This window comes from Pezoporus occidentalis, unplaced genomic scaffold (assembly GCF_034315485.1).
Source record: "Pezoporus occidentalis ecotype Australia unplaced genomic scaffold, CSIRO_AGI_Poc_V1 ctg3, whole genome shotgun sequence".
NCBI classification, from domain to species: domain Eukaryota; kingdom Metazoa; phylum Chordata; class Aves; order Psittaciformes; family Psittacidae; genus Pezoporus; species Pezoporus occidentalis.
The window spans coordinates 20,734,934-20,756,860 of NW_026914940.1; the positions used below are offsets into that span (position 1 = coordinate 20,734,934).

General features: G+C 39.9%; 2 protein-coding genes across 10 annotated transcripts in view; one reads left to right on the forward strand and one right to left on the reverse strand.

Annotated features, from left to right (window-relative positions):
* The first annotated feature begins 10,935 nt into the window (after window positions 1-10,935).
* On the forward strand, window positions 10,936-16,749 carry LOC134168004 (cytochrome c oxidase subunit 6C). Of its 2 annotated transcripts, none has more exons than XM_062627327.1 (4): window positions 10,936-11,074; window positions 11,919-12,046; window positions 13,656-13,793; window positions 16,627-16,749. In XM_062627327.1, exons 2-3 carry the CDS (start codon window positions 11,933-11,935, stop codon window positions 13,773-13,775), a joined length of 234 nt encoding a protein of 77 aa, XP_062483311.1. In that variant the 5' UTR covers window positions 10,936-11,074; window positions 11,919-11,932; the 3' UTR covers window positions 13,776-13,793; window positions 16,627-16,749. The 2 variants fall into 2 exon arrangements, with proteins under 2 accessions (XP_062483311.1, XP_062483312.1); XM_062627328.1 differs by lacking the exon at window positions 10,936-11,074 and adding an exon at window positions 11,151-11,248.
* Window positions 16,750-19,097: 2,348 nt separating this feature from the next.
* The window catches only part of VPS13B (vacuolar protein sorting 13 homolog B), a 439,567-nt gene continuing 436,737 nt past the window's right edge, over window positions 19,098-21,927 (reverse strand). For 7 of the 8 annotated variants that reach the window (XM_062627313.1, XM_062627314.1, XM_062627315.1 and 4 more), the window contains one exon: window positions 19,098-21,162. In XM_062627313.1, the coding sequence (XP_062483297.1) occupies window positions 20,917-21,162 (246 nt within the window). In that variant the 3' untranslated portion in view covers window positions 19,098-20,916. The remainder of the gene's footprint in view (window positions 21,163-21,927) is intronic. The other variant, XM_062627312.1, reaches the window with a different exon arrangement.

Below are 21,927 nucleotides of genomic sequence, written 5' to 3' on the forward strand. Positions count from 1 at the left end.
TAGCGAGTAGAGCACATGTGGTACTGTGTGGCCTACCACTCATTAATGTGAAAGGCAAAGAAGAATCATGAAATACCATAAATGCAGTGATGTATATCAGTCTAAAAAACATGTGAAAGGCCACCTTCTACTGCTGTGGTCAGAACAGTGCACGCAACCAAATGCTGTAGCGCAGCAGTCCGTTTCAGTTTTGTTGTATTCTTGCCTTTGTGGCATTTTGAGACAAATAATACGTAGACAGTGCTTATCTTATGCTGGTAGCTTTGACTTGAATCATACTTGGTTTACTTCTAAAATGAAAAATATTATTGAGATATTGTCACAGATGATGAAACCAAGTCTTTGTGAACATGTTCCAGCCTTGCCAAATTGTTAATGAAAATTTACCAGCCCCCACGCAAAATCTACTGTCCCAGACAGTTACTATGATTAATACCATACACATCTATCAAACTTAAAACCAAAGGAAAATAAAAGTACTTTCTGTACTTCCATGAGAGAGTAAAATTCCACAAACTGCCTCTATGCACTCAAAGTTCCGCAAACCAATGACAACCTTCAATCCAGTCTGCAGTTCTGTCTCCATGTTAACTAAAATATATATGCATGTATATACGTGTGCATACACACACACATGCACAGTCACTTATAGCCCATGTCTCTAGTATGCCACTGAGGAGGATAACATGTATTAGTAATGCTAGAGACACGGGTCATACCATTATGCCAATTTAATGTGTTAATTTTGAAGAAGTATTGAGCAACTGGACAAGGAATATATTAAGAGACTTGGACCCTTTCATTTCTGGGTTACTGAATCTAATCTGATGCAATGGTAAATACCCCATAACTGCTATTTGGTGATACATCTGTAACAGAACCATGGTTTTAGTCTCATGCTGAGAGAGCAAGTAACGACTACTGCCAGTTCCAGCACAGAGTCTGAGAACTGAACAGGTACAGAGATTAACTAAACCTTATTGTTCTAAATGAAGACTCCCTTCAGAAAGCTTGCACTCCTACTGCCTTTTTACCTTGTTCTTGAGAAATATTCCCTCTCAGGTTGCTGATCTACATCTATATGAACTCAGCAGTTCTAAAGGGGTAGAAAGTTTTATTCAACGATTCTCATACCTCTCCTTTTAGATAACTGTTATTCCTTGTTTGTTTTAACTATGTATACTTTGGGAGTTTCACAAGTCTATAGCAGAGCAACAGTTCTCTGTGGAGTTTGCTCCTACAGACAATAAAAACAATTCTTTTTCCAGAAACCTGCAAACCTAGAAACAATTCTAGGTAAATTTATGCTTTAGTGGCATTCAAAATACACAATCCAATCACATTCATTCAGACTTACTTCTGTTGTTTACTCCAAAGCAATGCAACATCTTGGGACTATTTTGGATTTTTTTTAAGCCATTACTTGGATTTTTAAATATTTATGCTTAGACGCTAGTAGTGTGTATTTCACTTTTCTCTCATCAGACTTGGCATGTTTATTAAAACATTTTATAATCTTTGAGGGTGCAGTCCTGATGTTGCTCATGCAAATACTGTTGGTATCAAAACAAGCCGTGCCTATGCAACTTAGGAAGGGGCTTTATACATTTTGCCTTGACTTCTGTCTTGCTACTGCATGGCACAAAGTATCAGACTAAGATGAATTCCTGAAAACATATAGCACTGGATTATGTTATTAAGGTGCACACTTACACATTTATGACAGTGGTAGTGGTCATTTAAAACAGGGAAACAGGGCAAAATGCTTTCTCATTTGTATCCGTAAAATGCTGGTTTTGCCATTGCCTCTGTACTCCTCAGGTTTCCTTTTGAGGTGCGATTTCTTGAAGTACTATTAACAGGGAATGGTCTTAAAACTCTAAGTAAGTTGTGAATTCATTTGTCCCTTCCAAGGTGTGGAAATCTCGTATTTAATCATCAGGCACTGAGACCAATGAATGCAGAGAGGTACTTTGCAGACACAGAATAGACCAGGTTCAGCAGACCGAGTTTCTATGTACTGGTTCTCTTATTATACAGTACTGGGTGGCCAAGGCTAGACTGGTTTGTGACACACCTTCTACATCTTTTACATGAGAAGAATCAGTGTGACTTGCTTTGCAAATAAGATTGACTTAAAATAAAGAGAAACCTGAATTAATAAAGTCTGCAGATAAAAGCACCAATGAACTGGGTATTTTCATAAATGCAGGGCGCTCGGTTTCCTGCTGAGTACTAGAAAATGGCAGGTGTCCATTGCTCCTTCTGTGCTTTTAGCCTTGTGCGGTATCACAGACATGGGGACATTTTCTATCCTGTACCACTTGCATGCTTGTGAAATAGCCAGCCTCAATCCCACCCAGTGCTATTGCTCTAGTCAGAACTATTTACTTTAGCTTATGTGTGTGTAAAAATGATTGAAAAGAGACCAGGTGTTTCAAAGTTCTCTCCCAAACTTGGAAAAGAAAATCCTTAAATTATTTATGTTTCTAATGTTAATACTGGGCCATGCTGATCACTGTGCGGCTGTATGCGGCCAGTGGAGCTGCAGAAATCCAGCTTGAATTTAACCTGTTTAAACTGCGCAATTACATTCAACAGAAGATTTTTGTTACTGCCTTTTATAGAAATGCTTTTAGTCAGTCACTGTGAATCATGTCTGAATACAGCTAAGATGGGGTTAACTGGTATTTATTTTTTAAGCTTATGGAACATTGCTGGGTTTAATACATTCAGTAGCTGCTGTAAAAATTTTAGGGAAAGACAGGTTTGAACAAAAATTTTAGATCTGAATCTGTGCTCACAGTTCAAGCCTACCTCTAATGACCTGATCTGGAGCATACCCAGGATTTCAGAGAGTTATAATTCACATCTGTGTTTCTAACTCCTTCATGCATGATTGTTTGAATGTGCACATTTGGAACAGGTCCACGTCTAATAGGCTAAATTGTAGTTCCCAAATCAGAAGCCACATGGTATTGCTATGTAGTTTTTCATTTTCCCTTTTATTACATAGCCTTCAAATAAGGTTCTGCCAGTCCAGCAGATTGGATTAACACAAAATACCAAAGTCTACATTTTCTGCCTACCTGCTAATGAACTCACACATTCTGATTTCTACCAGTGATTTGAGAAAGCCTTTACACAATGGCCACTCCACCAAGTAATAATTAATCAGAGTGCTGGAGCAGACTGGAATGATGCAGGACCCACCAAGCTGTCCTAGTATGGTAAGGGTAGTCAACGCACAGATCTCTTAGTTTTAAGATTCATGGAGCCAAGCTAATTTATATGTCGAGCACAGGCTGCATTTACTTGGATTTCCCTCTATTTCTCTACTAACTGAAATATTTTAGTTTCATGGTAACATATGTGAAAGTGTTGACAACAGTATTGCTTATTCCACATGTTAATTATGTATTTGTTCAGAGTGTGCATTTCTCACGTTAAGATTTCATTTCATGTCAAAGGAAAAGCTGAAATGTAGTTAAGTGGATTTGTGCTTTTAATTTTAGATTAAAATTATAAATTTTTTTTTCTTCTAAACCAATCTTGTACATGATTCCTCTGTACCATATGCGTTTGAAAATCTGGTGTTGGCAAGAAGTTTAAAAAGAAAGTAATACTCACTTCTCAGAAAAGGATTTTTGAACAAAGCAGACCAATTGTGCCATTAATGAGAAAGTTAAATGAAACAAATGACAAAGCAGACAAGAAAAAAACACAGCATCACACTCAAGGAATGCATAGGCACACAATAGCTTATGCAATATCCCCCATCTGTCAGAATCAGTAAATACAGATATATCACTGGAAATATTCATTACGATCAGTCATGGTGCCTATGGATCAGTAAATGTAATCAACAAGCTTACAGCACTCTTAGTAGTTTTCACCTGTAGGCAACTATGTTAATTTCATCCCAGCTGCAAGACCCAACTGATCAGTACTGGTTTTGTAAACCCCAGACCACAACTGGTTTGAATACCACTCACTCCTGAAAAAGGTACTTCGGGATTCGAGTCTGTCACATCTCTAGAGTGTATATGTGTATGTGCAGGCATTTACACGCCTATAAAATCAGCACTTCATGGACTTGTGTTTCTGTGCAGATATAACTATATATACATTATATACATATATGCATAAAATTACCTTGTTTGGTAAACTATTTTACTGTCATAATCACATACTGCTTAATTTTGTTGTATATCACCTTTTTCCTATTCCAACTATTTTCTTATGTGTCTTTTTTTTTTTTAAAGAAAGGTCTTTGTGTTTGTATTCGTGCTCACTTGCATTTGAGAGAATGCAGCCATTACACTTGCCTTGTTGAGGATTATGGTTCTTTCCAGAGGTTTGCATGGCTGCTGGAAAGAGAAAATAATGCACTTTTTGGGAGTTCTTTTCCCTCTAGAAATTATATACAAGAAAAAATTAATTTCTCTTTTTTTTTTCTCCCAAATGAGAAAGTAATTAACAGCATGTGTTGGGCCATTCACTAAATGCTATGATAAATGATCTATTATTTTCAAGCTAATGAATGGAATGTTTGTTCTAAAAATGGAAACTGTATGATTGTGTTCACCTTCCAGTTACGACCTTTCAGTTCAAAGATCGTCTTAACTTCTGGCTGCCTGATCCTGAAATTTGATGAATGTATTGAAAGTTCTTCTCTTAATTCAGATCTCCAGAGGTGCTTCAGCACCTGGCAGTAGTAGGCCTTCAGAAACACTGTGAAAGCAAGGCTTTGTCCTGCAGCTCCACACAAAACTAGGTTAAAAAAAACCCAAAGCAAAACAAAATCAAAACTCAAGGCTTGCCAAGGCAATGTAGTACTAATCACAGATTGTATTCCAAGACAATAGTTAAGCATTGGAAACAAACTGCCCAGAGAGCTTTTGGTATCCTTATTGTCATCAGAGGGGTTCTAAAACCAGGTAAGATACACCCATCTGCCAGGGATGTATTTTGAGACTCATATTGGGGCAGAGGAGTGAGTAGACAAACTCTTGAAGGACTTACTTTTTTCTGAATCCATATTCAGGTTGTTCTGAATGCAAAAGCTTAGACTTTGCTGAGGAATCTTATGAGAGTCAAGGGCTGTGACACTTCATTTGCTCTGCACCCGAAACTCCCACTGAAGCCAATTATTCAATCTAATTTAACAAAGACCACAGCTTCTCTGGCTGTGCAATTGTTGGTAACCATCAACAAACTGATTCATCCACAATTGGGCCAAATGTTACAAAATCTGTTTCTGAGTTCTTGTTTGTACCCCCATCATAAGATTACACCAAAATTAAAGCATGCAGTACTTGAACTAACTTCAAAGGCTGAGCTTACACTTCTAGCTAGTTCAGCCTTTTTACTGGTTCATGTTTTCCATTTGGCTTCAACATCCTGTTCCTTACTGATGCCCTTCTAGAGTTTCATTTACAAATATTACATCCCTGGTTAGTGAGCCATGCTAATTAATACTGTGGTGGAGGCTATGGATTATAGTAATCTCATGCCTCCTGCTAGGAAAAACGCAATTTTTCCAGACATTTACATGTAATGCTGTATTGAACATGGCCAAATTTGTCTTAGGAAAATGAACTCATTTAATCAAAATATATTCAACCAAGGTTTCTTATGCTGTTATCTATTGCCAGTTTTGTTAATCATGAAGCCCAAAAATTTCAATGCAGTAGAAACCTGAGAGTCACAATCTCCTAATTAGATTATTTCAAACAAAACACTGAAGTTAAAACAGGCTGGTTTAAGTATACATATTTTTAAAAGTTTATGCCAATAACAAGTTTGCTAAAAAAAACACGAACAGATGATTTGACTACTTTCTGGAAGCCCCACATGTCTGACTGTGCCTCACCTTTCAAACCAGGGACCACAGTCTGACACGGATTTTATCTCCACTGGAGACTTTGGAGTCGAGACTCCCTTGACTGGAACTTCGAGTGTTGCCTAATTTACAATTGTAAATTGATATTTGCAGCCATCAAATACCAACAAATATGAAACAAAAGCTATGGAGCCTTTACACAACACAGCAATCCTAAGTCGACAGGTTCTTCCAACACCAAAATAAACAAAAGCAATGGCAGTTTTTAGGAAGAGCGGTTATCTTTTATTAGACCTGGTGATGTAATTGGAAATAACGGATGTGCTTCCAGGCTCACAATTCATTCACCATGTTAAGAAATACATCATCCCTGGGGTACTTGTTATTTTATTTTTGTTTTTAACTCTGTTCATGTACTCTCTTTTCACAAATGGACACAATTTGGTTGACATGACTTCAGTATGATGATACAAGTCACAACAAACCTGAAAGAGATACCCCCTCCCCCCTTCTAGACTGTCATTTCAGACCCAGAAAACTTGTCAACATCTCCTAACACTCACCACGTCATCACCTCAACACGAATGAAAACAGACCAAAATGAGAGGTTTAGAAACCTATGAGAAAAGGTCTAAAAACTCGGTACAGGAAACAACTGCTAAGTGGCATTTTATACGTAACCTGGCCAGGTTTTTTGTCAGAATGAGCTGTACCAGGTGAATTGAATAAGGGGCACAGATGTCTCTAGGTTAAATCCTATACAGTCATTCTCTCAGGCTGCAGTCCATACCTGAGCAAGGCCTCTTCTCTCCTCTCCATGCAGCTTCTTCCTCTGAGGGGAGCACACTGAGTCAGGACCTGCCCAGAGCAAGCATGTTGAACCTAACCAAGGAAGGGGCTAAAGACAGTGCCTTGTGGAAAGTGAGTCCTACCTTCTATCTGAAGGAGACTTTCCCATTTCACAGCCACTGTTTTATACCCACAGGTAGGTTGGTCTGTCATTTTCTATAAGAATTAATTTCTTGAAAAAAATTGCAGCTGTACAAACAGCAGTAGTTGGCCACTTTCTGCTATCCTGGAGGTCAGATAATCACTGGTCACATCAAGGAAAAACAGAAGCTATCAGAAGGGCCTGGTCTAAACCCTGTGAAGGTATGAAGAACACTCCTTGTTCCAATGGCTTTGGACTACTGAAGGGCACCCACAAATCTGCTGATTAGACTTACTGTAATGCATCCATGACCAAGGAGGAGAGTACTGGTGAAGGTACCAGATGCATGCATGTACAGACTGACCAGGATTGCTGGACAGGACATGCAGACATTTTCTGCCATACAATCATTTCCATAGGATGGATGATGTTTGGAGCTAGAAAGTTTCACCTTGTGTGAGAGTAAACCATGCCACAGCACATCCTCCAAACTGTGCTTTGAAAAGAGTGTGAGAAGCTTGGCCTTCTGTCCTTGTGTTACAGTCCTTGCTTTCATTTTCAAAAGGAGGAGCTCTGCTCCTGTGCTGTTCTTACCCTGGACACTTGCAGGAGCTGACCCAGGATAGGAGTGCTTGTAGACTACATCTGATGGGCAGTCAGTTGCTGAGCTGGAAGTGGAGGGACTGAATTACATGTAACAAGTCTATGGGTTGACTGGTTACACTGCATATTGGAGTATTTGTCTGTAAAGGTGGTTTAACTCCAAAGATTCCTGGTAAAAACAGGATAAGTAATGAAAAACTTTATTGGATAAGGTACCTCTGCGCAAATACAGATTGGTATAGTGGTTGCCTTTGATGAGTTTATTTCCAATGCATACAGGCTACATAACATTTTAAACCACAAAAGACAGACTAATCATAGAACAGTTAGGGTTGGAAAGGACCTTAAGATCACTTAGTTCCTGCCATGGGCAGGGACACTTCACACTAAACCATCTCACCCAAGGCTCCAATTGGCCTTGAACACTCCCAGGGATGGACCATTCACAGCTTGTTTAAAAATCCAATTTATCTAAACAAGGTTTTCCCATTGCTAAAATTGTGTAAATTTGTTTCAGATAAGGCCTCTGAACGTGGAGGACTTCAGAGTGAGAACAATACAAACTATACTCCAGAAAAGGAAGCGGGTATCACATGAAAATGTCTCAGCTGTGGAACCTGGTGTGTTTCTAGCTCTTGGGCCTGAATACACACATTAGCCATGTCTTGACTGCAAGTTGGGAACTTGAGAAATAGTTGTCTCTCCTTAACGATATAATTCCTGATGGTACCAAACACATGATCATTCACATAATTATATCACTATTTGAGGTGTATAAAATTACAGAAATCTGTCCCTTTATAAGTTGAACAAACTTAAAAAATTAGTTTTTTTTTTTTGAGATTTTTCTATTTCAGAAGCATGCATAAAATCAGCAAAGGCTTGTGAAATCCCTGTCTGCTTCATTTATTCTGATCTGAACTCTTGCTTTTTTCCTTAATTTATTTTTCCCCTCCTTTGTTTATAATGAGCTTTTGGAAGTATGAAAATATTTTTCTTCCCCCTACTAATTTTGACTTTTTCCACTTAGGAATCATTGATTCTCCCTCATTTTTTTTTTTGTACAGCTGTCATTCCAATTCTGCTAAATAAGTTATTGTGCCACAATATCTTTCTTTGTTCCACAGCACCGATTGATGTCGACAAAGCCATGGCAAAAGAGTGTTTGATTAGTTAATTTTTGTCACAGAACTGGGAGAAGGAGCACAAATGTATGTGCTTTCGTATGTGGCACATAGCATTGTTTGATTTTTCTTTTTCTTCTGTGATAGAGAGGTAGATTTTATAATAAACTATTTAGGAATGTATCTGGCTCAGGGGATTGCTGATGTCCTATGTGATCTTTTTCCAGTAGATTGGTTCTAATTTGATCCAGATTATGATTATCTAAAGACTTTTTGTGGCATATGCAAAATCACTTGATTGTCACAGTCCTGTTCCTAGTTGGCTCCTGTCCACACCACAGAAAGTACAGTCCTAAGTATCACAGCTGGCACTCTTTGTGGAAAAAAACAAGGATCCACTGCCTGAATTTTCTCTCACTAAAGTCAGAGGTAAATTTTGTTTTAAATTTCAGTGAAGCACAAGCAAGAAACGATTTAGCATTGATGACTTCCTGCACTCCTCAAAAGATGATCCCTTTCAAGGATACCATGAAGTATCAACTGTTGCTGGTGCTACAGTATTTTCGAGATGAAAAGAGGACTGCGCATTCTACTCTGGTAACTGTGGCACCTTTTGAGCAAACAGTCCTAATACAACTGGAGCAGGTGCCAGAAACCCCAGGGACTGGATGGACTGGGAAGGAAATAACTGCTGTTGCTGTACTGTATGCCTTGGTGTTTATTTGCTTTGATGCGTTTGGATGCATGAGGTCTGCTCAGGTCCAAAACCACATTCAGATTTATAATTCCTTCAGAAACTGGAGTGATAGGAGCAACTCTGTGCACTGACTTAATGGAGCTGATTATCCTTTCCTTCCTTTCATGCCTCTTCCTTCCAATGTACTCTCCATCCTTTTTTTATCCCTTATTTGCACCATCCTGAACTGCCCTTTATACGGAACAATAAGGAGTTGGCTGTATATTCCACACCAATGACATCAAAGAATAATAACAACTAGCACTTCGTTTAGCATCTTAACTATAACACAAAGATGCCTAGCTAGCACTGTCTCAGGCACATCTTTTCTTTGTATGTGACCAGTTTTCACATACACAGAAAAGAATTCAATGACCTGGCCAGTCATGAAGTAAGCTACTGAAAACAGCAATCAAGATTTTTTTATTTGCAGACCTAGGTCCATCCACCAAAATACTCTCTCTCACCAAGACTGGCATTTATGGTAAAATTCCTCATCGATAATTTATAACAATAGTAACCACAAAACCTGCTATGCTTTTATTCCAATTGATTTCACATCCTCTTTTTCTGACATTGTGAAAAACAAGGGCAAGTTGAATGCAGATTTTAAGATGCCCTAGACAACTCTCCCTGCCATTCCTTTCCTGGTCTCTCTGAATGACTGCACAAGCTCTCCTCAAGAACAGCAGTATGCTTGTGGACCCATATATTTTCCTTAGACCCCCACAATCAAGTTACAGATCTATCTTGCCATTCCTTCTGCAGGACATCATTAACATTTGTCTTTTTGTGTTAATCCACATGGGAAGGATTCTTGGGCAGACATTCTTTATTTTGGTCTCAACTACTGTAACAAACTTCTCTTCATTTTGAGGAACACTGTCCAAATTGCATCTATTCAGACTGCTGTAGCAAAGAACACTCTCCCAGCTTGTAGCCATGGCTGTACGATTTCTCTCTGCACTTTTCTACTGACACTCTCCTCTTCTTCAATCCCATGAACGGAAAAGAAACTTCAGTTTAAAGGGCCATCTCCCCTGTCATTTGATGTCAGGATCTGCTGGCTTTGGCAAGGGAGTGCAAGGCTTTAATGAGTATCTTGCTGCGCAGGAGGGGCTTCAGTTTCTTGAAGGCAGGAATTCACAGCATTTAGTGTAAATCCCCCCAAGACTCCCCAGGAATAAAAACGACAATACCACATGCAGGCGGTGATCAGGTGGAATCCATGGGCAAAGCACACATGTGCCTCATTTCCGAGAAAGGTACAAAAATTGGCTAAAGGATAGCTAGGAAGGATTACCAATTGCTTAATTTGTTTCTAGGCTTGGCCAACCCTTCTTAGCAAACTCTAGAAAAGATTATTATTTCATGCACTCTGGTATTCCCGCCGTTTGGATTTGATAGCCACGCTGGAGATCTGGAAAAGCGACTGATGTCTCCTGGAAGGGCAGAAGGCACCGATTTGTGTGGGGAATGGTTGGGGCAGTGGCATCATGAGGGCTCTTGGTGGGCGTGAGGCCTGCCACCCGCCTTGGCCCAGCACGCTTCACCAAGACTGCTCCATGCCGCTCCCTCTGCTCTGCACCACAGCGGCGCACAGCCCGAGCGCAGCCCTCGGTGGGCGCAACCACGGCCCCGCCGACGGCTCGCAGCTGACACCGCATCCGCGCGGGCCGCGCCGCTCCCTCCCAGGCGCGGCAGATCGCGCACTGCCGGGTTTGGGCCCAGCCGCTCGCCGTACGCCGTCACCGCCCCGCGCGCATGCGGGACAGCGGGGCCGCAGAGGGTGCCCGGGCGGCGGTGCTGAAGGACGTTGGTGCGCCAGCGCTGAGGTGAGGTCGTGCTCGCTGCTCCCTCCTCGTGCCGCGGGTCCCCTGCCCCTAGTGCCCCACCACAGCCCAGCGCCCGCCGCCGCAGCCCTCCCCACGTCTGCCGCCCGCCCCGCAGCCCGTGACCTCTGCGCGTCCCTGAGGTTGCGGGGACAGGCCCTGCGGCCTCTTCCTGCGGTAACGGCGGGAGGGGGGCCTCGCTGGGATGGTTCCTGTGAAGTGGGAGAGGAGGGTGGGCAGCACCAAGGGCTTTGGGGACAGCTTGGTCTTCTCCCGGGCTTCGCTACCGCTCCGGGGGCCTGTCAGCGCAGGGGGCAGCACCCTGCGGGCAGCCACAGCTGGCTGAACCTTGCTTTAGACCATGTGGGGTTTTAGTAAAATCCTACCGGATAGCAGGATATCCTTTAATGCAATAAGGGTTGCAGTTACTTAAAAGAAACCCCAGACCACTACACGCGCTCGGGAGTTCAAGAGGCATGTGCTTTTCCTTAGAAATGAATAAAATGTGATCAACGTTATGAATGTCATCTGATGTAAACACCAGGACAGCAAGCCTGAAATGACAGATCTTGCAGGAAGAGAAGAATTCAGTATGAACAGTGAAAGCCAGTCTTGATCTGGCTGTAAAAAAACTTATATAGATTCACGTCATAAATGCATTGCCCTTGAATGTCATCCCTTAAACACTCTCATTAAAAGTCTGATAGGAGCGCTGTTGCTTGTACTGTGAGCGTAATTGTTGCACCATACAAAAAGCACGATCTTTCTAGAGTAGAGCTGCAGAAAATTATTTAAGTAGAGCGTATTGTCCCATAATTCCTTTTCTTTTTTCCTTTTTTCCTTTTAGGAAATACAATCACCATGTCGTCTGCACTGTTACCTAAGCCACAGATGCGGCGCCTTCTGGCCAGGCGGATGAAGCTTCACCTATTTGGGGCATTTTTTGTATCTTTGGGATGTGCGGCTTTATACAAGGTGAGCTCTGCAGTCATTCAGTTATAAACGGGGCTCATTAGAGTGCTTTAAGAATTCATGATATTTCTTTGTTGAGATTTGGTTGAGCTGTTCATCAGAAAGCTTTAGTAATATATTTTTGTAAGCATGTTTCCAGAACATAAATAAATCTTCTAATCTTCATTTGAAGAAATCATATGACTAACCTGATGCTTTAAGCTGTGTGATCAAGATCACGCAATTCATGACAACTTAACCTTGAGTCTCCTTGTCCTAGACTACTCTTAATCATGTACATTAACTCTAGATAGTCTGTGTCTCTGTCACAGTATCTAAGACAGTATCTAAGAGTGTTGTCAGATTCTTATTTCTAGGCTGACTTCAGAAAACTTGCTCAAAAGCAGTTTGGAAAACCCATCCTTGATGTCAGTGTGGGGAAGGCTGATGTGGTCATTTTATCCTTTCTTTTGAAGAATCGTGGAAATGGAACATTACATTTCCAAAAACACCCCACCCACTTATAGATTGCTTTTCATGGTCCTTAAGAGACTTTGGTAAAGATATGAGTGGTATTTGTTCTTGTGTGCCTTTAACAAATGATTCTTGGATCTCATACACACAGCAAGCAACACAGAGTTACTGTGGAAGAAGTAGATCATGGTTTGCTTGTTGAACTCATGCAAATGTGATTTGCAGCATTTGAGTACTCAGGAAGCTGTTGATAAAAGTGACTAGAAATTAAGCTGATTTCAGGTTGTTCATCACAAAAATATCCCAATCTATGTACACTTCTCAGAGATCAGCAAACATCTCAGAAATGAGTTTGCACAGTTTAAGTTCAGCATGTACGTAAGACCTCTGTTAAGAGGTAGGCAAGCTTGGTTTTTGTCAGACTTACGATATTTTTTTTATTAATAGTTAATAAAACATAGAAGGTTTTGTACTTTCTTTGGCACTCCTACATTAATACAGTAGTAAGGCAGCAGACCATATTTAGAATCGAGTAACATGGATCTCAGTTGTGATTTACTTTATTACATGTTAAGATACTTTCGGACAAACCCGCCTTGGACTTTCCTTCACGTCTGGGGGCTTTTGAAGCATATCTGTGTGCTTCGTGTGAATGAGTATCCAAGGAGTCAGGACTGTTTCTGTGTTGGTGAGCTGTATGAGTGGCTTGGAGGTATTGTAAAACTTCACCAACTTCTGTAGCTGATCTACAGTGTAACTCAAATGTAATTGTTCAGGACGCCTTTTTATCTGGAGTTAAGAGTTCTGCAGCTGCCCACAGGCATAAAACTTGCCGTAATGGCGTGTTTTAAATACAAAAATATTAACAAGGAGGTTATTGGACACTTAAGTGTCAATATAGGTGGAGTGTTTCTGGATCTTAAAAGTATAACGTGCTATCTTGTAACAGACTTTCTTTTTAAGGTTTTACTTCAGATAATTGTTTTCTTGACCAGTGGTCAGGTAGACTGAACTGTGGATTTGAACAGAAATAAAATAATATTTTACTTATTTGAGAGAAAGGCTTTTAAGACCAATGATACAAATCATAGTGCCAATAGAAGAAAAGTCCTGGTTGTAAACCTTGGCAAGGTCTGATTTTCTGTGTGTCACTTTCCAGTTTGGAGTTGCTGAGCCCAGAAAACGAGCTTATGCAGAGTTCTACAAAAACTATGATCCCATGAAGGACTTTGAAGCCATGAGAAAAGCCGGTGTGTTTGAGTCTGCACCACCCAAATGATGGCATCCTGATTTACAGGTAGTAAGCTACTCTGCAGTAGAACAGGAATAAATTAGGTTCAGTGAAACATCTTGCTTTCATTTGGAGGTTCTTTCCTTTTGATCAAATAGAAGGATGCTCCTAAAGAAATAGGATATAAATTGCATTTGAGATACCTCTGGGTAATAAAAATACGAAGAAATATGGGAGCTGGGGAGAGGGAGTAAGGGCAGAATACAAAGCTCCTGATACCTTGTGGATAATTTGTTTAACTTCTGTGATACAGGAGACTTGCAAAGAGTGATGCCAGGCCTTTCTCTCCTCACGCAGCCATGGAGAAGAGACTTGCCTGCTACCACTGTTATGCTGCTGCTGTGACACCTTGAACTGCTTAGCTTTAGGCTATCTATATGTACTACTTGGGTAATTGGGGTAGCACAGTGAGATGAGATGGAGAGGCTGTCTCTCATAGCATGCATCTGAATGTAAGGGAGAAAGGCAGGTTCCACACATCCTTTTGTCTTTTGTAGTTGGTGATGGGGAAAGATAACTAGTCCTGAGAGGAAATATATTTAAATATATACACACACACACATATATAAAAATTGCAGTGGCTCACAGCTCTGTGTGCTAATATTCAGATTTTTGCCATCCTGGGTGAGATGGTTTAGTGTGAGGTGTCCCTGCCCATGACTGGGGGGTTGGAACTAGATGATCTTAAGGTCCTTTCCAACCCTAACTATTCTATGATTCTATGAATTAAGGTTGAATAGAGCTGTGTTCACGATACTGTTTTCCTAGCACTTAACGCTGCCTTTTGTTTGAAGACTATCAGACTTTGTCCTCGCTTAGTCTTCATAACACCAGGAAAAAAGTCCTGATTTCAACCTTGTCTTAGTTATTAATGACCATACTCACTAAACTGCACGAGCTCATGGTGTGACAACTCAATAAAGAATTCCTCCCCCTTTCTTGATCCGAATTTCTTACATTGAGTTCTCTGCTTCTCTTAAAATTACTTCTAACTAATCTAGGATGATAGCTTTTTCATTCTTTTGGAATGTTTTCATATTATGATCATTACGTGATAATCTGTGGCTCTAATTATGCCGGCCAGCTGGATCTTCTCAGTCTGTTTGCATAAAGCAACAAGATTGAATAAAGGGTTTGTACTCAACACTATTAATATTAAATTCTGTTGTGTGACAAGCTAGAATTATCTGATTTCTGAGTAACACCATTACATTAAAAAAAGCAGAGGTCTTCTGAAAAGTTTAAAAGTTAAAAAAAGAAAAAACCTCTGTGACAGTCCCTTTGGTTTGGGATTTTGTTTTGTTTTTTTTTGTGAGAGGGAAACTTCTGTCCTTTAGCTGTGACTGCAACAAAGATAAATAACGAAATGCTACATTTAACTGGTTTTATTTTTGTTAATTCTGCCTCTGGTTTGGTCCCATTGCTTAATATATTGGCACTTCTAAACTTTCTTAGACACTGGAATTGCATTCTTTAGTCAGGTGGCCTTCATCAGAGTGTTCTGAAAGGCCATCTGGTGGTAAAATCATTTGAAACAAACACTGTCAACAAGGATGCATGTTGAATATTTAATTGGAATCATGAACAGGACTTTTTTTCAGTGCAAATAGAGCTTTGCTCTCTATTAGCTGATGTTTGCAGCTTAAAAAAAATTGCACGTTGTGAGCACCTGTTAAAATTAAATGTTTCCTAAACATTTCTTCCATTCTGTAATTACACCAGCTCAAAAGAAAATGTGAAAGTCAAGGCTTTAGATGGGATTTTGTTTGTATTGCTCATGGTTCTTATTCCTTAGCCTGTTTGTATCATAACTGATACTTTTCACTTCTTTACAGTGGAAAGAGTTTTTGGGTTCTTTTTTAATGTATGCACATGAATGCTTAAGTAGGAGTAGGGAAAAGCAATGCCAGTGTTTCAGATGTTCTGGAAAGACACTGAAAATGACAAGTACACAGAACAAATGGAGGACATTTTCATTTGCCTCAGTAGTTTAAATCTTGGCTATGGAGATTGGATGGAGGTTGAATTTGATGCTTTTTTGCTGTACTTACCCAAGGGTATAGTGGTCATGCATGCGCTACATCTCCCATTTTACTGGAACATATTCTGTATGTGGCAGTAAATACAGTGGTTTAACCTCATTGAATACTGACTCTGGAATTAGCCCCAAAACTGAGGAAAGGGAGGGGAGTTCCTTAGCTAAGGTATTAGCTTGGCATGCTGCATGGAGTTTGTTCCTGCTGGGCATGCAGGCAACTTGGTACCTATGGGTGAATTGGCATGGACTTTGTGTGGGGATATTGATAGTGAGTACAAGTGTAAATTTGAGGAGTATCCTACCTCTAAAGTGTGCTCAGTAACAGAAGAAAGGGGCAAGCTAAGAGTTTGGTGCTAACCCCCACTTGCATGACTTGTCATGGCGCACAGCTGGTCTTGGGTTGTGTTCAGTAATGTGGAGAAGCAATTTGAATTTGGTTTTCTTCCTTTCTTGGTAGGTTGCCTACACCACTTGTTTCCTTTCTGGCTTCTATCTGAAAGCTACATTCCTTTCTCTTTCAGGCCCTTAGCAAGATTGATTCAGTTATCGGTGCAGCATGTATAGTGGATCTGACATGCTGTGCAGTATTGTTCCAGCTCTTGATTTGTTCCATGTTTCACTTCTGTTTGCCACATGAAGGGTGTGTGAATCTTAACCCATAAGGAAATAACAGGGGGAATTCCTTTAGACGAAACCACCACATAAACATTTCTCTCTTGCTTTGCATTCATACATGCTAATAATGTTTACTTAGAGCATGAAGTTTGTCTAACTTAACTTAGTATTTTTTTTATCTTGCAGATACCCGTCAGCCTAAGGAGATGTGGTGACCGAACCTTATTTGTTCACTGAATTGTAAAGTGTAATGCACTTCAGTGCATGGCAAACTTTAATGTAACTCAAATAAAATACATCACAGTGGCATTAGTTGTCTTCATTAATGTTGAAACGCTTAACTGCTCAGATGCTGGGAGGAGTGATGGAAAGTCTTCATAAATTGCTCAAGGTGACCAAGTCTCGTTTTCTTTTCCCCAGGAACTGTTTGCTTCTGGTTTGGCCAAATTCCATTTTTGATAACAAACTGTATCATCTTAAGCAGTTACAGCTAGGTTGTCCTAGGTGCTGATGGGAATGTGCAAGAGGATAGTTGTTATAGGGAGGGGCTGGATTTCTGGAAGGGTCTGGCCTCTGGCTCCACAGGGTTGAACTGGCCTTGACATGAAAGTCTTTGGAGAGGAATTCTGGAAGTACGCTGGCCAACCTTCCTGTCTGTTTCTGTTGTCATCACTGTGTTGCCATTGTTGCAGAAGCCAACTGTTATATCAAGACCTAAAAACTGTGCAAATGCACACTCTTACACATGGTATGCTACTCTAATGGAAAAATGACTTTAAACTGCAGGTATTTGATGTATAGGGAAGGGGAAAGATAAATATTTTAGGGTATTACAGTAATGAATATCTTTGCATGCTGCTTCTAGACATGTATTATTTCAAGTGTAGTTTTGATCTCTGCTACGCTCTGTGTAGTACATGACCTGATGATCTGTGTTCTTCCACGATACCTGTCACGTGGAAACATGCTTTGTGCATTGTCTGTTGCTGAGGTTGATGATGAATGGTACTGGGACTGTGGCTCTTGATTGCTGAGTGTGAGTTCTGAGAGAGGAGTTGGAGCTGACGGTGTGAAGGGAGGGAAGGCTTTGTACGGAGCAGCATGACAAATTAGGCCATCTGTGTTGTATTTGAAGGTCTTCAGTTCAAATCCTGTTTGGAGTAACTCTATTATTTTAAATGGATCATTAACTACTTAACACTTAATAGGTATCAGTGAGCAACATTTGTACTATTGAAAGCGCGTAGGTAATGTATTTGATGGAGAGTACTATTACAGAGCAACGTGGAATTTTTAAACTCTCCATACAGGCAGTGCTTCCTTTAAGCAAAGAAAGAATTTGACATTAGTGGTGCAGGGGGAAACCATCTTGTAATCAAAATACCCCTGCTCCTATAAATGTAAACCAGAGCTTAACAATAGCAAATGATACCCATTTATCTTCCCAATGTACAATATAAACATTCCGTGCCATTGAGTACTGACTAGCGTTTTCTCAGGCTTGTCTGCAGGTTTAAGTAGACGGGGGTCTTCAGTCATACTGACAGCTTCCGAGGCAAAGAACTTGCTACTGCCAGGTGTGCTGGCTAGCAGACCTGCCTTCCCTTGCAGCTCTACCCTCTACTCTTTCCCATTGCTGTGAATTAATTTACTTTTAAAGTCCAAGTTTCTTCTAAACTGTTATAGCCAACAGCTGTTATTGTTGTAGTCTGTGTTCCTTCAGTTACCAGCATGTGCTGATTTAAAGAAATGAGAGCTTTGTGACTGACGGTTTCTTTTTGACCCTACAGCAGAGCTGTTTCTAGCTAAATCTGTTCAACCATGACAAGGACAGGTGAGCTTCAACTGTTATGTCTGTGCTTTGAGAGGCTGCAGGGTAGAACTGTTGCTTTCTGTGTGTATGGATGGGTATAAAGCAAGTGCTTCCTTTCAGCAGCAAAGGTAAAAACTAAAAAGACATTTGAAGTTGTGAGCTTTCCAGGTCTAAAGAGCATTATGAGAGCAGGCATGTTTTAAGAGTACACACTGGAGTGCTTGAGCTGCCAAGTAGAGACAGCTGCTCTTTGGACAACTTTGTTTTCGTAGTTCACACAGCCCACATGTAGGAGAGTCTTATTTATATGCCATCTCCACACGTTTCCATCCATGTGGTCGGAAGGGGGAGAAGAAACCTGCCTAACACAGTAAAGATGCCAGCCTGATTCACTGAGTGTAATTCATGGAGTGTAATTTAAGCAAGTGTTCATTCCAGGAGAATATAATTCAGAATAACACAAATGTATCTTAAACGATGGCTTCAGTCTGCAGTTTACCAACTTTTAGAAATTAAACTGCTGCTTTCCCTCTTTTTTTTAACAGGTGTGTGTGCATTTTCTTGGCTGGTCTGTGTACTACATAAATAATGAACAGATTAGACTAATTCACATAGTAACTACACTGCTGTTTTGATTCAGTCACAAAAGCAGAAAACTTTTCAGCACTCTTTTTTTCAGCAAGCTAATCATCAGTTTTTACTTACCATGTATTGTCGTGATCTATTGCATTTTTTAGGACATGAATCTGATGGGGTCTTACATGAAGCTTGCGTGCCTGTCCTGTTCTACACAATGACCTGTTCATTCCCTGTAACCAAATTACCAAATAGCTCACAAACCCAGTATTATAGGAATAGCTTTATTATCTCTAAACAATCTCATTATATTACAATTTGTCCACCAATATGCAAAATTAGAAGTATTAAACTATTTCCATAAAATATTCAGGAATTAAGCATGTGTGCGTATATACATACATTTTTTTAAACAGCATTATTTCAACAATGAATAAGTTATTAAATCACTGTATGAAATGTTGATAATGGATGGGCTTATTTCACAGTCAGAAAAGGGCAATGCAGATCCCAGGCTTCTGTATTTTCGGTACACAAGAGACATGGCTTTTACAAATACCCTTTAACAAAACAGAACTCATGAGAAAAACATTGCAGTTACTAATTCACTGTGCATTTGGTCATATCAAGTATGCATAGAAGTTATTAACTATAAAGCATATGCATCTGCTTCAAATGATGATCAGCTTTTATTCCAGTTCTTGTCTCCAATTCTGGCCATGTTCAGGAATCCCCATACAAAATTCATGTCCATAAGTACATAGAAAAGAGGGGAAAAGTAAGACACATAGTTGAACACTAAGTAAGCTTTTGGGTTTTAAAACTGCCATAATCATATTTGGTTTATAAAGTAATCAAACTCTGCCCAGAAAGAGTCTTTTTTTTTTCTCACAAACTGTAAAACAATCTGAAAAATAAGACACTTACTTAGAAAGCTCTTTCATCTTGATGTGTTTAACATATATTTGTAAGTGTATTGTGATGGCATCATGAACTGTTAATGTAACTGATGCCTGTGGGTCCATAGTTTTTACTCACTCAACTTGAAAAAGAAATCTCACTTTGCTTAGCACACATTTGAAAGGTCATGTTTCTAAATATCTCTAGTTTTATCTGTTCGAAGATGATAACAAAATGAATCCGGGCTCATTTGTAGTAGTAGCTGGTCAGAAGTAAGCAAGACCCAGCAAGGCTATATTTACCACCTGCACATCTATGTTACATTGTACTTGTGGGTTTTTGGTAGATTTTTAAGGAGACTAAACTCTGTTTCTTAAATTTTTGAACTGCATGTTACTGGCTTAGAGCTAATGACCAGACAATGCACGATGTCATATATACGTTGAAAGTCCTTCTGAACATTTGACAGTGGATAAAATAAAGCTTCTGTATCCAGAGAGTTTTAAAAAGAAATTCGTGTTGTAGTTCATGTTTTGCTCTCCAAACCACACAAAGGCACTAGTTTACATTAAGGACTAATGTCCTGCAAAACTTCAGTCAAATAAAAGAAGCCATTGTAAGGTTAAAGTGGTGCTACAACCCAGCTGTCACTAGTAACTTACTTATACCAGCCACACTGGGGTTTTCAGATTTAGTGGGGGAAAATGTTTTACCTCGGGACATACATGTTGGTAGGGGTGCGTGTGTGGGGGAAAAAGGCTCGGCCTTGAGCAAGTTTTTACAGCCCAGTTATAAAGCTTGTTTATAACAGAAACTGGCAGACCCTAAAATATGATATAAAGGGTACTGATACACATTGTGTATGTGTGGCAAAACTGTCTGTATGCACACTATTTTTCCTTGTTCTCTGTTTTTTGGCTATTGAAAGGAAAAAGGATTTTGATAGAGCTACAGTCCAAGGCTGTTTGTTTCTTTTCCCTTTAATCATCTGCTATAACACTTGCCTTCCAGCACTAGTATTTTGGCTAAGGAGCAGGAATGTTGTCAAGATTAGAAAAAGCTATTGGGCTTTGTTATCATCTCCTACCTCCTCAAAAATTGTATGCAACTCTACTTGATGTAGGTTACTGCAGAGAAAGCACTATTTTCAAAACAGGAAGACATGACTATACTCACCACAATTGTTATTAATTAAATCCTTTTCTCAAGGCTTTATTTTTCACCATGGTGAATTTGCTAATGAATACTTGGGCAAAATTTGGATCAACTACATATTGGTATGTTTTCATTGTAGTTGGAAGGTGTTCAATAGCCACGGTCTGCAACGCTGGCAGTGTTGAGGTGCTGGGAGCGAGGTGATACGATGTCTTTGTGATGTACTCCACAAGGCGGTTGTATTGTTGTTCTGATAGTCTCTCTCTAGCTCCATCTGCCTGAAATGCAAATGTAATATTAAACAGTAATATATAGATAATATAGTTACTAATTGACAGTAGCTGAACTTGGTAGTAAGGGCAGTTAACTTCCACATTACTTTCTGTAGTTAAAAATCTTCGTCCCTGGGATCTTTCTTATAATGGTCTAATGGTCTTTCTTATAATGGATGTTTTAATGAAGTGTTCTCCCCATAGTTTAGTGCTTGGTGGATTAGTCATCCTCTCCTTTACTATTTTGGACACTTTTGAGAAGCTCTAACTGTGCCGTAGAAAATTTAAGCACTATCAATCATCTTTTGAACAATTTCAGGGATGGACACCTTGGTCAAAAGTAGATCTTTGCAACAGATCAACTCTAACTTCAGACAGGAAAAGCATCTGAACCCCTTTTAGAAAGATGTCGGTAGCTCTCAGTAGTGCTTATCAGATGATAGCAATTCTAATTAGCAAAAACATTTTCTCACAAAGTCCGATTGAAGACAGCCCATAGATATATCTGGGCACTTAAGTTTAAGTAAATCTTTAACTTGATTTAAAATAAAGCCTAGAAGCTACTTTCCAGATGAACATTCTATGATGGGATATATCCATCTGTTTCTGGTAACCAAAAAAGCCGTCCTGGGTCAGAGCACCCAAAAAACCTTTTTTTTTTTTTTGGTTTAAACAAAAGGGTTTTACTAAAGATGGCTTGGGGGTGTCATTTCTGGAGAAGAAATCAAGGTGTCTGTGCAAACTGCCTTTTCCACCACCATGAACTGGTAG